Here is a 1,860-nt window from a genome sequence, read left to right as displayed (position 1 = left end):
TCTCTCTCTCTCTCTCTCTCTCTCTCTCTCTCTCTCTCTCTCTCTCTCTCTCTGTTTCTTGCTTCAAGATGCCTGATTTACCAACTGTGTTGTCTCCTCACAGGCCAGCTCTCCATGGCAAAGCCTCCTGTTCCTCCTGCTCCTCCAGGCAGGCCCAAGATCTCAGTGGAGCTCCTGGGCTCCCTGGTGTTTTGTAGGTGTACTTTTGATGTTTCCCCCACAAACACCTCAGTAGGATTTCTGATAGCCTGGTTCAGGCTTTCTTCCCAAGAAATCAAAGAAGAGCTGAGACAGGAGAGCACTCTTCAGGCATTCTCACTTTTAGAGCTTGATGGCATAAATCTCAGACTTGGAGATACGGTATGTACAAACAAAATTGATTTTCAAAAATGGATTTCAAACCAAGCATTGAAAGCTCTTTTGTACTCAACATATAAAGCTGTGAAGTCTTGGCTTTTCATTTTCTTCTGCTTGGCAATTGTGCTAATTCTAGTAACATCTATATCTACATCCGTATCTGTATCCATATCCGTATCTATACCTATACCTATCTATATACACAATATATATATACATATATATATATATACACATATGTATATATGTATATATATGTATATATATACATAAATAAAATAAAAATGTACTATCCTTTATATTGAGGATGAAATAGCTAATAATTTATGATAGAATTGTTCTTGAATTTTAAGCAAGTATAAAAACTATTTAATTCTTTTTAAATTTAATTTTATTTATTTTATCCTATATGTGAGTGTTTTGCCTGTAAGTGCATGTACCATGTGTGCACTAGATGTCCATGAAGTTCAGAAAGGATATTAGATCCCCCAAATCTGGAATGATGGGTAGCTCTAAACAACCATGTGGTTGCTAAAAATAGAACCTGAATCCTCTGCAAGAGCAGCAAGTACTCTTAACTGCTGGCCATCTCTTTACCCCTTGGCCCTTAATTTTATAATTTACTAACAACTACATTAAAGATTAAAAGATAATTTGCATGTTTCTTTATAACATCATTACCAAGTGACTATTTCTTAACTGTATTCATAGATATTCTGCAGTGCTGCCATCTTTTACTTGGAGAAACCAGATGTGCAAAGTATAACTGTGGAAAGCCAGGATTTTTTTGCTGGAATTAAGGTATGTAGCATTGAGAATGAACTAGAAAGGTTATTTTCTTACTTTTTTAAAATTTATTTTTATTAATTAGGTATTTTATTCATTTACATTTCAAATACTATCCCAAAAGTCTCCCAGACCATGCCCCTCCAACTCCCCTACCCACCCACTCCCACTTCTTGTCCCTGGCATTTCCCCAAACTGAGGCACATAATGTTTGCAAGGCCAAGGGGCCTCTCTTCCCAATGATGGCCAACTAGGCCATCTTCTGATTCATATGCAGCTAGAGACATGAGCTCCGGGGTACTGGTTAGTTCATAGGATTGCAGACGCCTTTAGCTCCTTAGGTACTTTCTCTAGCTCCTCCATTGGGAGCCCTATGTTCCATCAAATAGCTGACTGTGAGCATCCACTTCTCTGTTTGCCAGGCCGCAGCATAGCCTCACAAGAGACAGCTATATCAGGGTCCTTTCAGCAAAATCTTGCTGGTATATACAATGGTGTCAGCTTTTGGAGGCTGATTATGGGATGGATCCCTGTGTATGGCAGTCTCTAGATGGTCCATCCTTTCGTCTCAGCTCCAAACTTTGTCTCTGTAACTCCTTCAATGGGTGTTTTGTTCCCAATTCTAAGAAGGGGCAGAGTGTCCACACTTTGGTCTTCATTCTTCTTGAGTTTCATGTGTCTTGTATCTTGGGTATTCTAAGTTTCTGGGCTAATATC

At 38.9% G+C, this 1,860-nt stretch overlaps 1 protein-coding gene across 1 annotated transcript in view; it reads left to right on the top strand.

Annotated features, from left to right (window-relative positions):
* The window catches only part of Vwde (von Willebrand factor D and EGF domains), a 72,634-nt gene that overhangs the window by 18,731 nt on the left and 52,043 nt on the right, over positions 1–1,860 (top strand). Inside the window, exons 5-6 of the mRNA XM_029478615.1 lie at positions 104–360; positions 1,069–1,158. Of these exons, the coding sequence (XP_029334475.1) occupies positions 104–360; positions 1,069–1,158 (347 nt within the window). The remainder of the gene's footprint in view (positions 1–103; positions 361–1,068; positions 1,159–1,860) is intronic.

The sequence above is a fragment of the Mus caroli genome, chromosome 6 (assembly GCF_900094665.2).
Source record: "Mus caroli chromosome 6, CAROLI_EIJ_v1.1, whole genome shotgun sequence".
Classification (NCBI taxonomy): Eukaryota; Metazoa; Chordata; class Mammalia; order Rodentia; family Muridae; genus Mus; species Mus caroli.
The sequence above is the reverse complement of the archived record's forward strand: the minus strand, read 5'-3'. Positions and strand labels throughout refer to the sequence as shown.